Source organism: Haemaphysalis longicornis, unplaced genomic scaffold (genome assembly GCF_048455015.1).
Source record: "Haemaphysalis longicornis isolate Haplotype H1 unplaced genomic scaffold, Haemaphysalis longicornis Haplotype H1 scaffold_12, whole genome shotgun sequence".
In the NCBI taxonomy this organism is placed as follows: Eukaryota; Metazoa; Arthropoda; class Arachnida; order Ixodida; family Ixodidae; genus Haemaphysalis; species Haemaphysalis longicornis.
The window spans coordinates 112130347-112142511 of record NW_027526225.1 but is presented as its reverse complement, the minus strand read 5'-3'; the positions used below and the strand labels follow the sequence as shown (position 1 = coordinate 112142511).

Genomic DNA, 12165 nt, shown 5'->3' with positions numbered 1-12165 from the left:
GTCAAGATCCTGTTAAGCAAAGAAACGTCGTATTTTTTATTTCGTGGTAAATAACAGTCATCTGCAAAAAGTTTTACAAGTCAGATCGTTGGGCAGATAATATATACAGGAAAAAGCAACGGACCCAACTGAACTTTGTGGGATGCCTTAACTGACAGGAAGAGTTGGAAAGTTAAATCCATCAACATGAACCAATTGAGAGCAGTCTGTTAGAAAACATTTAATCCACTTAAGAGCATTAGGGTCTATATTCAGTTGGCTTAGTTTGTGAAGAAGCAGGCTGGGGGGCACTTTATCGAATGCCTTATAAAAAATCTATAAATACGCAATCAGCCCCGGAACCGTTATCAATTACTGAATGGAGGTCATTCGTGAAGGCTACCAACTGTGTTTCACACGAAAATAATTTTCGAAAGCTGTGTTGCTCAGGTGTAAAAAATGAGAATGATTCAAGAAAACCTGCCAAGTGAGAAGCGACGTGTTCAAATATTTTACGAGACATAATCGTTAACGATATGGGGTGCTAACGATATGGAAGCAGGAGCTGAGGAAGTTAATCCTAGATGCCTTAACCGCACCGCATGGACGGACGTTAAATGGCGGACGACCCACGACCCCCCGCAGGTGTACCAGAAGGCCGTGGAGGACGCCAACCGTATCCAGGCCGGGCGAGCCGAGCAGATCAGTGTGGAAGGCCAGGAGGCCCGTGCCACCTCCATCAAGGAGAAGTTCGAGGCCGGTGTTGTGACCCAGGAGACCGAGGCCGAGAAGATTGAGCGCCTCCAGCGCGAGAAGGAGGAGGACCTCAGTGTTTTCAACGAGACTGGTGAGCTCGGGGGCCGTCCACTTCAATTGCACAGCGGAACTCTATTATTGGTACTGGTCAGTCATGGGCACGTTACCAGCAAAAAGTGTTAGTTACAGTTACCTATTCCAAAAAAGTAACTCTGTTACAGTTAGTTACAGCTTAAAAAGCAACTTGTTATAGTTAGTTGCTTTAAGAGAGTAACGTCGTTACTTTTCCACAACTATCAAATACCAGATGAGTTTATTTAATCAAATGTACGAGGGTGTGCAGGTTGTCAAAATTGCACGTTGCAAAACCCTGGACAAAGGGGGCCTGAAAAAGGGGTGCATTCAAGTGCAACACCAACAATCTTCATGCCTCATTTTGTTGAGTCAACTTTTGTGTTAACGCACCCTTGCTGTCAAGAAATTTATTTGCAAAACTCCTTGTCACTTAGGACGAGTTGTTTCGAGAAGTTGCCATCCCAGAGCTCCTCCTTTTCGGAGGTCCAACTGCCAGAAAGTCGACCTGCCAGGCGCCGATTAATTTAAGAAATCACCTTAAAAAGCAATCTCCATTTTCTGCAGGCAAGATAATCTTCCTGGTGACGTCCTTTCCTTAACTCTGAGGGGAGCCGTGCTGTGGAAAGTAAAAGGGGAAGAGCATGGGAGAAAGAACCCCCCCCCCCCCCCCAAAAAAAAAAAAGGAAAGTGTGAATTGTACGTCGCCTTTAATGACTGTTGCTGTTGGATAATTTTCTATAAACGAGGAAGTAACTGTAATGGTATTTCCCGTTAGTTACTGAGTAAAAAAGTAACGGTGATATAGTTACAAGTTCCTCAAACTCAGAAGTAACTAGTTAGTTACAAGTTACTGATAAAATTAACTAGCTACTGGTAACGCGTTACTAGTAACCAATTACTTCCCAAGACTGGTACTGGTTAGCAGTCTGCTGTCTGCCAGTGATGATGAGGGATCTCTCTCTCCTCTCCTGCAGGGATCGCCCATGAGGCCAAGAACATTTTCAAACAGCTTGACGCTGAGGTGGCCCGGCAGTCCTCCGGGGCCCCGGCAGCATCCCTGGCCCGCTCCCCTAGCAACCGCTGGAGTGTTCCACGGCCCCCAACCGGCGCAGTGTCTCCGGGCGACGTGGTGCGGTCGAGCGACCCTGTGCGGGACGTCGAGGTGGAGACCACGGAAGTCTCGGAGCGCTTCAAGTTCTTCGAGAACTTCAAGGAGCAGCAGAAGGAGCGGAAGCGCTTCGAGATGACCCCGCCCCGAGACACGGGCAAGGAACCCTCCCCGGAGTTCCAAGTGCAGCGCGACCCCAACGTCGTCCGCGCCGCCGATCCAGTCGAAGAGGTCGTCGTGACTGACACTGCACGGCGCATGCGCGAGCGGTTCCGCGAGCTCGAGGTCAACGCGAACCGCGAGGAGCTTCCGCAGGGGCCGAAGCCGCTCAAGAGGATCACTCCTCCACGCGAGTACACGCGGGAGGATGCGCACGAGGACTCGCCTGAGATTCAACGGGACCCGGATGTCGTGCAATGCTCGTACCGCGTCGAGGACAACGTCGTCGTGGAGGCGGACCGCGCCAAGAGCATGCGCGCACGCTTTGAAAACTGGGACGCCGAGCGCGTGGCCCGCGAGATGCGGCGGAACGAGGAGAATGGAGAGGACGAGTGCCTGCCCATGGCGGACACCGCCAAGAACCTGAGGGCCAAGTTCGAAGCCATCCGAGACGAGTCGGAGCGCCGGGAGACGGAGCGGCCCAAGCCCAAGGTCAACAGATTTGTGGTGAGTTGACCAAGGTCTAGTGGTTGCCTTCTGTGTGGTGTCACTTGTGCACCATGCTGGAATGTTTTTGAATGGCTTGGATGCCCGTTTTGTCCGCTCACTTCTAGCTGTCTTTCTTTCTTTTTTGTTGTTGTCTCAAGCATTGATTTTGATGTGGTCTGCCTAGTGTACTTCACTAAGTAAGGTAACACTTGAGCAATTATGACTTTAGACTTGACGAGACTTTGATTCTTGCTTGTTTTTGATGATTCACTGACAATTTCCTGAAATTTATTTCACATTACCAAATGGTGCTCTCAAGAAGTACTGAAATTTGTGTTCTGTGGCAGGATACCCAGTTTATTGCACATAGCCTCGCAAAATCAGTCTTAAAATTCACTGCTTTCGTGATAAGTGCTACCTGCAAGCAGTTTGACACGGGTGATCAGTACTGACACGAAATTTAACTGAGATCTCCCTATACAAAGGAACCTTCTTGCGTAGTTATCTCCCAGGAAGTTTCAGCAGTAACCGTTCAGTATAACTTATTTTAAGCCAGTTTTAATTTTTTCACATATGAGAACATTTACAGTGGACACCCATTTGACATAAACATCGGCATGATGCGTGGGGCATTTTACCATGCGCCTCACCCCAAACTGCCAACGTCAGGGCTCCCATTGCCTAGCCTAGGTGCTCGCTGCTGTTGGTGCACGCTGTTCCACCTTGTGTATCAGGTTAGTTTTGGGACACATGTCGCGCTGCCCGGGCGCATGCAACCAGATGGTCTGGACACGCTCACTAGCTCTAGCACGTGCGTTCAGACTGGCAGTTGGGCGCGACGAGAAGTGCCCTCAAAACTGCCATCCTGTCATGGTGGCTGCCTTGGTGTTAGTTTCGTTGAAACCTTAACTGACGCAAACAAATGAGGCTGTAAATAATTATTTATGCTGCGGTCGACAATCTGATCTGCCATTCTATGATTACTGGGCTGGTAGGCACCCATAGACACGAAGAAAGGAAAGTAACGAAAATTTCGTGTCAATACTCCTACTGCTTTAGTCTACACTGTCCTCTTGCAGCTTCCCTCTCGGCTGACTAAGATACCTTTTGCTTATGGAAATGCAGTTCTGTAATGTGTACATGCAACAACAGTGTAAGGATACTAAGCTGGGTTAAGCGTACTTTTTTTGCGAGGAGAGTACACTGCTGTCTATTAGTGATGGCATATCAGACCTAGGAGCTGTCTGCACTAATGCACTTGCCACTTGTGAGCAGCAAGCATGTGGAAGCCTTGTTGCTAGTACTTCATCTTTACGTATTGCACACAAATAAGGTCACTCGCTCGCTCAAGTGACTTGCTTCGGGAGGCAGCTTCCTCCTTCTGTGCTTAGGCTTAGTGGCATCAGGGAAATGTTTTAGGACAGGATTACTGGCTCCTAGAATGGCTCCTAGCTTGACTTTATAGTAGAACCAGATTGGTCATTCGTATTTTGTCACCTAACCAGGAACAAACGTGGTTCGGCTTGTCGCATCGAAATTATCAGTGCAGTATTGGGTAATTTATTTCTCAGATTTTCCCCAAAATTGGCTTCTTTGGAGTGGTGTTCTGCTGGTACTGCACCTCTAGGAAATTGAATAAAATATTAGGGGCTTAAAATCTGAATGGTTACCACCCTCTATGAAAACGTGACCTGTTCATTTCTGTTAGGTAATGAAACTGTCGGTGCTGTGCAGTCAAGTGCTTGCTGATCAATCGGTTGAGGTGGTGCAATTTGCTTAGTCAGAACTTTACTAACATTACAGCCAGAATAAAAGTAAGTTTAAGTCTTGCATTGCACTATATGATTGCTGGAAATGTTTGCTAACATCCTGGACTGTAATCACAGCATACAAAAGAGTTGAATAAAACTCAGCTTTCCATTTTCAAGCAATGCAGAGCAAGTTGGTCAAGTTGGTCACTTGGAATCTCTCTCGAGTGTACACACAACTTGTCTTGCTCCAACTTGAAGCAAACCGTGAAAGTTGCAGCTCCCAAATGAAGGGGGGGTCACTGGTCTTAAAAGAACTTCCTTCAAGTGTTCAAGTAAACTTTGTGAAACTTATCAGTCTTGTTGCTTTTTCCCCACTGATTTCGAATATGCCGTTATTTTTTTTCAGTTCGTTAGTTAGCTATCACAATGTTTAGAGATAATTAGCAATTTTTGCTCAAACAATAGACAAGTGTTGCTCATCACACTCATCTTTACATTTTACAATACTATGAACCCTCGTGAATGCAATAATCGAAGCAGTTTTTTGATGCACCGCTTGGAACTCATTTTACAGCTCATTAAGCTTGGGTGTTTCGACTGGGCATTCGGAATGGTTCCTTGCCACTGGTGCTGCTCAAGTTTAATGAGCTGTAAGATTAATTCAACACTGTGCATCAAAAAACTGCTCCTCTTACTTGTAGTTTTAAGACCAGTGTCGCCCCTTAACCGCACTGAAATGGGAGACTGCAAGCGCAGAAAGGAATTAATGCCGAATCGTTTCTTGCCTCAGGTGGCAGCACAGGGGAGCCAGTTATCCGTACAGTACAGCTGGTGAACGAAAACTGGCTGCGGGTGTTTCGTTCAAGCTACCTCATGGTGTCGCTATTCACGTAACTGCACAGTTTCGAACGTTGCGAGTTTGTTGCTTGCCACCGCGTGTGAACACCGCTCCGGTGCTTTCGCAGGAGCTCGACCCTTCCCCCGCTTTACATTCGCGAATGCGTTTGCCCCCTGCTTTGCTGCATGGTGTGGAAGATGTGCAGTTGTGCACTAATTGACCATGCGAGAGACAGAGCGAAAGCTAATTGGTGAGTACCTTGGTTCTTCCTGCACTACTGGCATGCAAACTACATTGCCACTAACAATGGCAGCTAGGCTTGCATGACGATTGGCCGGTAGCAACAAACTACTTCGACACTAGCTTGTAAGGTATTAGCAGCTCGTGCTCTGCCGCATGGGTGTTGGCACATGTGATTCATCACTTGGTGGCGGTCCAGGCTCTTGTGCATGCAGGGCTGATATGGTATTTATTTGGTTTTGACCAAACAATGGAAATAAAAAGTCCCCCCGAGTGCAATGCCATCCGCCACAGCCGTGTGGTTCTAAATGACTTCAAGTTGGGTGGCACTTGTCAGTGCTCCCACAAACAGCTAATGTAGGAAAATGAGACAGGAAGCGGTCTTCCGAGAATTTGGCCCAGTAAAGCTAAATTTCATTGCATTTTTCACAATCTTAGAAAAATTTGTCTTAATTGAAGGCACTGCCAAAAACATCTGCATATTAGCCCGTGACTTCCCTCAGAGGGAAGCAATGTTGTAATTTTTCAGGCCTTTTTTTCTGCTTCAGTTTAAAATAAACTTAACCAATTTTCAGGTCTATTTACCACTATGGACCTATTTACAACTAAATCATTGTGTCAAATTGGGTATTAAAGCTGACTGCCTAGAGTGTGGGAATTGCTTTTTGGTGGTGATAATGGCCCATCTTCGTTTCCTAGCACACCTAATTCACCAGCTTCCTTCTGAAGTTTCCATGCCTCGCAAGTTTCGTATAACCCGGAAAGTGGCTTTGTTTAACCCGAATTGTAATGTCTGTTTTGTTTCAGTAACTGACCTGCCAGGGCCGACTGCAGTGCGGCCCCTACGTTCCACATTGGGGGGACAACGTCGCCCCCATTCTGACGAAGGGTGCATCTCTTGCGAACATTTACCAAGGAAGCATATCCGTGTGACCGCCCTACAAGCCGCCTCTCGCCGCTCCGATATTGCCGCAGTTTTGTCGCCCTGTGTACATAGTGCCCCGATGGCGGCACTGGTTTGGCCCGTCACAAGTGCTCTGCACTTCTGTGCGCCAGGAAGGTGGTGTCATCTTTTGTTGTTGTATCTGCAAGTGTAAAAAGAGTCTGTCGTCAAAAGTGTGCTCTGGTTTTTGCCATTTTGTGTTCCGAGAGGCTAGTCCAATAACGCGGCCTTTTGCGTCTGTGCCAGCTGTTTGCTTTACGTGCGTTTTACTTGTGCACAGCAGCAGCCAGGGACGAGCTGAGTCTTGTGTTCAGAATGGCTGTTCAGGAGCTTCGGTGCGTAGCGGTGCAAAGTTTTCAAATGTGTTTTTTCCTTCCTAAGGCTCAGTACAGAATTTAGTTTCAAATATAATTTATTACAGGTCTTGTGCTCTGTTCAACATTTTGCTAAGTTGTAAAGGATGTCTGCTGTGACAGCATTAATATTTAAAGGGGCCCTGAGATGGATTTCAAAGTGTTTTTGTTTGTGCCGGAAAACTACTCTATAGTTCTTGTAGAAACAAGCCCAAAAATAGCAAGCATATTCGCTCGCGCTAACAAAAGTTGTTACCCCGACGAGACAGAACTATTTGTTGGCTCGGAGGCTTGCGATGACGACATAGTTCGACCTCGTCCGAGGCGAAGCACCCATTTCATGGTTGGCCGCCGGTATGTTCGCGATTTTTGACGGCAGCGGTCGTTAGTTTACAGCGTCGCCGTTACCATGGTTACTTCAGCGAGTGGGTTGCACATGAGACAACGCCGCCGCCGCCCCCCCCCCCCCCCTTTTTTTTTTAAGCTACCTTTTCATTCCTTATGGGCTTTGAGCAGGAGATACAGGTGATTGCAGAAATCGACCTTGCAAGCGCGTGAGTTTCCGTGAACGGTAACTTATTTTTACCGTCGCTACATAGCGATACAGAGGCTAGAATTTCTAGGGACTGTAGTAGCGAGCACCCTGCGCTGGCGAAATGTACGCTCGCGTCTTGATTAGATTACCGGAAAGTTTGGAGTGAACGCCCTCTCCCAAAACATCGCCCACCCCCTTTTACGGGTGAAATATTCAATTTACTGAAAGACGCGCCCACCCCGTAAAATCCATGCTTTAGCGCCGATGAGTGAACAAAACAAACCCGAATCATCTCTTCATGTGTAAATGCGGTCACTTATTCGTCTTTTCCTCGCTTGACCCGAAAGTTCGCCCATCTTGTATTTTTTCACTTGATATCACTGTACTTAAATTTGAGCGGGCATTCTTCCGGAACTTTACGGCACAGCAAATGCTCGGCGCTTCATGCAAACAATCTTAGTTGATGTTGTTTACTACATTCTTGCTAAATGATGATCAGGAGCACGATAAATGACAATTTTTTTCAGAATGAGCGAGCAAAATCTCTGCCCCTACTCCATCCTCACACGCTTCCAATGGTTCAGATGCCTTTATGAACTACCATAGCTCTTTTATGCTTTTAAAATCGTGTTAGGCAAGGTAATATAGGTAACTGCGGAATCATTACAATATATCTTACTCCTTTTATATCGAAATATTTAGCGGCTCGTGAATTCTGGTTAATGCAATACTTGGTCGTGATTGTTTCCACTAGATGGCGGCGTCAACGTCATGTTTTCTATTTTTTAAGCTCTACAGCAGAAGTATACGGCTCTTTTAAAAGAAAATTATTGTATTGTGAGAGTTCAATCTAAAACGCCCAAAATTCAAGCTATTTCAAGCGTAAGCGAACAGTTCTGGGCGACAAACCTTTGTGTCATTTGCTTCGAGACAAATTCGCCAGATGTCGCTACTTGGCGGAGCCGGTAAGCCGGAATGCAGAAACCGCAGAGTGCAATCCTTTCGTTTTCAGCGGCAAACGGCTACTCTTGCTTCATTTAGCACGGTAAACGGTAAAGCGCGCTAAGGACACTAGGCAACAGGTTCATTCAGAAGGCCGGTGCAGCAAGCCACACTTTCCTGCGATCATGACTTGATGGGAAGCAATGAAATGAAACTCTTTGGCTGGAGTTGTCGTTACGGGGTGCACATGCTCTTGCCCTTGTCGCGACCGCTGCAGAGAATCAGCTGCGACAGCGTTTGGGCTTGAACTGATTTATTCAGCCCACGTGAGTGCACTTGAGTGTGCGCCTCGTGATCACGAGCAGTGCCCGGCGTCGTCCAAGCGCTGCGTGCGGAGCTCCGCCTTCGTTGTCGGCGCGGCGCTCCCTTGGCGCGCCGTTCGTTACCACTTCGTAACTGAAACAACGTCAAGGCTACGCTCGAAACACAGACGGTGCAAAGAATCCTTTCTGGTACAGCGTCCAAGAAAGCAAATGCAAAGAAAACTGATGATACTCTAACACCAGACACGGAGCGCTGAGCGATCACGCTGGCTGCAAGCGTCGTTGCTCCTGCGCTCACTGTATCCTTCCGTCGAGAACGGAGGAGCGTCAAGCCCGGTTTGGCCCGGTGTGCAAGTGCTTTACACTCCGGTATAAAACAAATATGTGCGACTGTGTATATGCACACACACACAGATGTGTTTTGTAGCTTTCTGATGATTTTACGCTCGTAAAAAATTGATTAAATTAAGAGCGCACTATTACTTCACGATTAGTTCAAGAAATAGCCGTTGTGCTTAGATGCCATCGACCCCCCAAAAACCCCCATCTCAGGGGCCCTTTAAGTGTGTAAAACTAGCGTCTTCATTGTTGTTTGCTACAATAGATCACATCTCGACAGCAAAAGTTGGAGATCCTATCTGAATGTTCTAGGTTTCGCTGCCATCTCTGCGACAGCTCAGATTGTGCCTCCTGGCATTTCAGAGATAATTTCATTAGTTGAGTGGGAATGCTACTGTGCTATGTTTGTGTCTGGGGTTCTGTTAAAAGCAGAGCAGACCTCAAGTCCTAAAATACCACATTTTCAATCCTTTTCCTTATCTAAAATTGCTTGAAAGTTTTTTGGGAGTGAAAAATGTGTATCAAGTTTTCTCGTTTTCCACAGTTTTTTTCTGCCCGTGTGAATGAAGCGTGTGTGGGTCATTTGTTTTTTAAGTGGCAACTAGATCTCTCTCCAGCACCATGCAAAATGCATCAAAGAAGCCACTTTATTTGAAAGTCTGGTACTTATTAAATCAATCCTCCCCTGCCAAAGAACTCGTGAGGAACCCGCCCTTTAATGTTTCGCAGGTGCTTTAACCCTCACTTTTGTAATCATTGTTTCATTTTGGACGAGTTTAAGGACTAACCTTTTCTTGAATGTGTATATTTGTTGCAACGGTTTTTCGTTAGCTGTTTTTCTTTTATATGAATATTAGCAACTTGTACTTGCCGTAATGTGCAAGTTATGGTGCTGACCTCATGTTGGCCAACTGATCTTATGTGCTTGGGTTTACAACTCTTGGCAGTTTTTCTTTTTACCAAGTGTTTCATTGTGTTACGAACCTGTGGCAAGTATATCTTGGTTGAATGCTTCCGTGTCCCCCAGTCTACTGTCGAAAGCTGAAACTGGCGGTTTGTGTGACATCTCAATGCAGCAGAATCTACTCTGTATCCTGTCAATAGGAAAGAAATAAAATCAATGCTTCTACTTCGTTGTCCCGTGCTCGCTTTGATTGGCACGAGTGAGGGAGCCCGTATGTCTTTTCTAGAGGATGGCGATTGATCGATGAACCTACCAAGTAATTGATAAATCCTTTAGACTTTTCACCACAATCTTTTCACCACTTTATCAGTTGATGACATGCGTACGTGAACCAAGAGTGCCATGTTGAAATTCTGTATATGTCATCATACTTGCCTAACCCGCCGCGGTAGCACAGTGGCTAAGGCGTTGGCTGCTGAGCATGAGGTCGCGGGTTCAATTCCCAGCCGCGGCGGCCGCTTTCCTGATGGAGGCAAAAGGCAAAAACGCCAGTGTGCAAGAGATTTCGATGCACGTTGAAGATCCCCAGGTGGTCAAAACTAATCTGGAGCCCTCCACTACGGCGCGCCTTAGCGCCTGCGTTGCGTCGGCACGATAAACCCTGCAATCAATCATACTTGCCATCACGTCTGTCATACTTGTGGTTACGCAACCGGTCATGTGTCGTGACAAGAAACGATGCAAGTATGTTCGTGTGTTTAAGATTTTGGCGCCTGTTATAGATCCCCAGGTGGTCAAAATTAATCTAAAGCCCTACACTATGGCACTCCTCACCGAATGTATACCATCGCCATGTTAAACCCCCCTAATCAATCGATGCTTATAGATGACAGATGAAAACAAGGTGGTACTCAACACATAGGAGAAGGGCCATTTTAATGCAAATACAAGGGCCTATACAATGCACAAAAATTGGTGAATGGGCACTGGCACCGCTTTGGTGTTGGCTAGAGGACATAATTTTAGACTGATCAGTGCCCCCTGCAAGTAAGTATAGGACATGGATGAGTGCCAATATTCCTGGTTCGAGAAATAGGGAATGACAACAAGCACGGTGATAACTGTACGGCACAAGTGTGATGATCAGCTTACCGTAAAAACCCGCGTATAATACGTACCCGCGTATAATACGAGGTGTAATTCGGGGACAGCAAAATCGGGAAAGTTTTCATCCACATATAATGCGAGGTAAAGAGCACAGAAAACGTTTATTTTCACTGCAGTTACCGTTCAGTCATTGTCAGTTTTCGCTGGCACTTTCTCCCGACGTCCGTACAGTCATCGTTAGGTTCGCTGCCACTGTCTCCTGAAGTCGCCTTGTCGGAAATGTCTTCCCACAGAAAGGGGTCCTCAGTGCCGTCAAGGGCGTTCGAGATGCCGCATTTCTTAAAAGAGCGACTGACGAGCTCCTCTGGGATGCTGGCCCACGCATCCGCGATCCAGCCACAAAGCACTGCTAGAGTAGCCCGCGTCAGCCATCCGGTAGCTGTCGCTTACACGTCTCCTGATCTCATCCACTCTTGGTAGCAGGACCTGATGCAGTCTTTGAAAGGCTTGTTGATGCAAACGTCTGGCCGTTGCAGCTGGGATGTCATTCCTCCTGGAATGACAATGAGTTTGGTGCGGGGTTCGCGCAACAACTTCTTCACAGAATCGGCCAGGTGGCAGCGAAAGGCATCCAACATGAGCACTGACGGGAACCCGCAACAGTGCTCCAGGCCGCCGAGTCCCGACACCACACAGACTTTATCCAGTCGAGCACCAGTTGCTATCTCCACCCGCGAATGCTGCCTTCGGTGACGCCGAACTGCCGTCCTGCGGCGCAATTGCTGATGGTCTCTGCACATAAAATAACTTTTCTTTTAATTGCAGCTGAATACTGCCTTCGTGCACCCGACATCGTGATAGAGTTGCGGTGAACGTGCCGATCCTTCGCGTGGTCGAAACAATTAAAATGGCGCCGGCTAAGAGAAGCAGCAGCAGCCAGCTAATGCCACCGCAAGATGCCACACCCTCCGCTGAAACCGAAATCGAAAGTGCAAATTTTCGGCTGAAAACTTTATCCACATATAATACAAATTTGGAAAAAACCTCGTATTATACGCGGGTTTTTATGGTACCTCATCTGGAATGTCTGTGAACAGCCCTAGAAGGCTGCTGATACTGAAAAAGTTACATTTCTTGGCCTTGGCACCGTGCGAATTCACTATGGATGTCTGGAATCACTTCAACTTGACCATGTTGGCCATGTGACAGCAAAAGCACATATAAAAAATGTAATGCATTTTACTATTTTCTTCATATCCAATTAAAGCCTGCCCATTAATTGGGCCAAATTTTCTATCTGACACCCAGGCCTAGTCTCTTCCCT

At 46.9% G+C, this 12165-nt stretch overlaps 1 protein-coding gene across 8 annotated transcripts in view; it reads left to right on the top strand.

Annotated features, from left to right (window-relative positions):
* The window catches only part of LOC144163271 (uncharacterized), a 94474-nt gene that overhangs the window by 78635 nt on the left and 3674 nt on the right, over window positions 1–12165 (top strand). For 6 of the 8 annotated variants that reach the window (XM_077694158.1, XM_077694156.1, XM_077694155.1 and 3 more), the window contains 2 exons: window positions 625–826; window positions 1785–2584. In XM_077694158.1, coding sequence (XP_077550284.1) covers window positions 625–826; window positions 1785–2584 — 1002 coding nt within the window. Of the gene's footprint in view, window positions 1–624; window positions 827–1784; window positions 2585–5282; window positions 5406–6202; window positions 9960–12165 lie in introns of those variants that run through there. The other 2 variants (XM_077694157.1, XM_077694159.1) reach the window with 2 other exon arrangements.